Source organism: Sphaeroforma arctica (genome assembly GCF_001186125.1).
Source record: "Sphaeroforma arctica JP610 unplaced genomic scaffold supercont1.1671, whole genome shotgun sequence".
In the NCBI taxonomy this organism is placed as follows: domain Eukaryota; class Ichthyosporea; order Ichthyophonida; genus Sphaeroforma; species Sphaeroforma arctica.
The window spans coordinates 1-2,531 of NW_014038887.1; the positions used below are offsets into that span (position 1 = coordinate 1).

At 38.9% G+C, this 2,531-nt stretch overlaps 1 protein-coding gene across 1 annotated transcript; it reads right to left on the bottom strand.

The window, feature by feature from the left end:
• Positions 1-88: 88 nt before the first annotated feature.
• Positions 89-2,377, bottom strand: SARC_11406 (hypothetical protein; the record flags this gene model as incomplete). Its single annotated transcript, XM_014294508.1, has 3 exons — positions 89-307; positions 1,521-1,664; positions 2,273-2,377. Coding segments are annotated over 3 exons (468 nt in total), but the record flags the coding sequence as incomplete, so codon positions are not given.
• Between the last annotated feature and the right edge of the window lie 154 nt (positions 2,378-2,531).

The window sequence follows — 2,531 nt, forward strand, 5'->3', positions numbered from 1 at the left end:
TATACATATATGTATATACATATATACATAATATATATATATATAGATCACTTACAGCCATGAGGGCACGATGTTTCTGGTTCAACACCTGCAGTTTCTGCTTTGTGGCAAGGATTTGCGCGCTATTGGTGCTCGCATTGGCGATTGTCTGTAGGAACTTTTGTTGCTGTGCAAAGATTGCAATCTGCTTCTGCATCTGGAGAGTCCTTTGCTGCTCAGCAGTGGGTGCATTTGAGCCCGGATTTGTGGGGACAGGTGCAGGTGCAGGGGCGCCCGTGAACCCAGTGGAGGTGGACTGGGAGTTGGCCTGGATATGCGGGGGCAGGTATACATATATATGAGTCGTTCACATTGGGGTTTAAAATATAGATATGCAAGAGATGTGTGTTTGTGTGTACTTCAACAAGAACACCAATTTAGTCCACAAAACAGTGTGCTGCACCCAAAAAAAAAACATAACCAGCAACCTTACGCAGATGCGAATACGCCCAACAGATATACATATATAATACAGATATGTACCTCTATTTTAATACGAGCCGGGGGGGGGGCGGGTGTTGTTTGTCCTGAGTGCATATACGAATAGAGATACCCTGACTGTAGCTAGTGCAGCTATTGTTCGTTCTGTGGGTGCTACTGCCGGTGGTGGTATGTATATGATAGAAGCACAACGACCCACACCCACTGGGAGTGAGCTCAGCATAGAAAAACATATACACAATCACGTATATACAGGTGTATAGTTACACGAACACGTATATAGAAGTAGAACCACTCATAATACACGCAACTATGCATGTGACTAAATACATAGGAAACTAAGTACATACGAATACAGGTGCTTCTATGGTACGCGGCATCGCTTCTGCTGTTGTTGTTGCTACTGGTGCTGATAGTATGTATACGATTGCAACACCATGAACTCTGTATAATACAAGGGAAGAAATCATCGATAGTCATATATACAAGCACGTACACACATATATATATATACTCATGGTACACACAAACATACAAATACGTACAGTACATACATACATACACATACTAATAATACACACAAACATACACATACGTATAGCGCGTACAAACATTCATATACCTATAGTACACACAGCCATACACTTACACATAGTACACACAAACATACACCTACTCACAGTACACACAAACATACACTTACTCATAGTACACACAGGTGTACATAGGAATAGAGGTACCCTCGCCGTTACAGGGTGGCGTTGTTTGGGTATTTATGCATGTACATCGCAATACAGGCACTATACATAAACGTATACACGCACACAGACATACTGATAGCACAGGCAACTATGTATGTACATAGCAATACGGGAACTATACATAAACGTATACACACACACACACATACTGATAGCACAGGTAGCTATGTATGTACATAGGGTTACAGGCATCATACATGCACATATACATACACACAACCTCACAAACATACCAGCACTCACACTTCACCATATACATAGCTATACAAGCAGACCCACCGACAAATGCTGGCGTTGCTGCTGCTGCTGCTGCTGTTGTTGTTGTTGTTGTTGTTGTTGCTGTTGATGGTATGTCTGATACGCTAGCTGACTCTGTTGTTGTTGCTGCGCTTGTTGCGCCTGTTGTGTTTGATTCCGCTGTACCTACAATGTGATGGATATGCGTGTGTGTTATACTAATGTGTGTGTTTGTATGAGTGTGTAGTATAACCATCTATAAATACACCCGTTGAAAAAATAGACCAATCTATAGATAGATACATCTATAAATAGAATCATATACATATAGAAATAGACCCATCTATAAATAGACTCATAAATAACCCCATTTATAAATAGTCCAATCTAAAAATAGACCCATCTATAAATATACTCATATAATTAATACCATTTATCAATAGTCCAATCTATAAATAGACCCATCTATAAATAGGCTCAAACATAAATAACCCCATTTATAAATAGACCAATCTATACAGATCCAGCTATAAATACATATAAATTAACCCCATTTATAAATCGTTCAATCTAAAAATAGACCCATCTATAAATATACTCATGTATAAATAACCCCATTTATAAATAGTACAATTTATAAATAGTCCCATCCATAAATAGACTCGTATATAAATAACCCCATTTATAAATAGTCCAGTCTAAAAATAGACCCATCGATAAATTGACTCATATATGAATAGCCCCATTTATAAATAGTACAATCTATAAATGGACTCATCTATAAATAGACATACCTGAGCCAAGTGAGCCTGGGCTTGCGTCTGTTTGGTCTGTGCATGGGTATGTTTGGTCTGATTTTTCATTTGCTTGAGATGCGCCGCCTGTGCCTGTGCCTGGGCCTGTGCATGGTATATATTGGTGATTGTAATCACGATCAATGTAATGCATGTATGTATGTTTGTATGTTTGTATGTATGTACGAAATATCTCAGATATACATATGCGCATACTCGAGCCTGAATCTGCCAGTGAGTATTCATGACGTATACATAC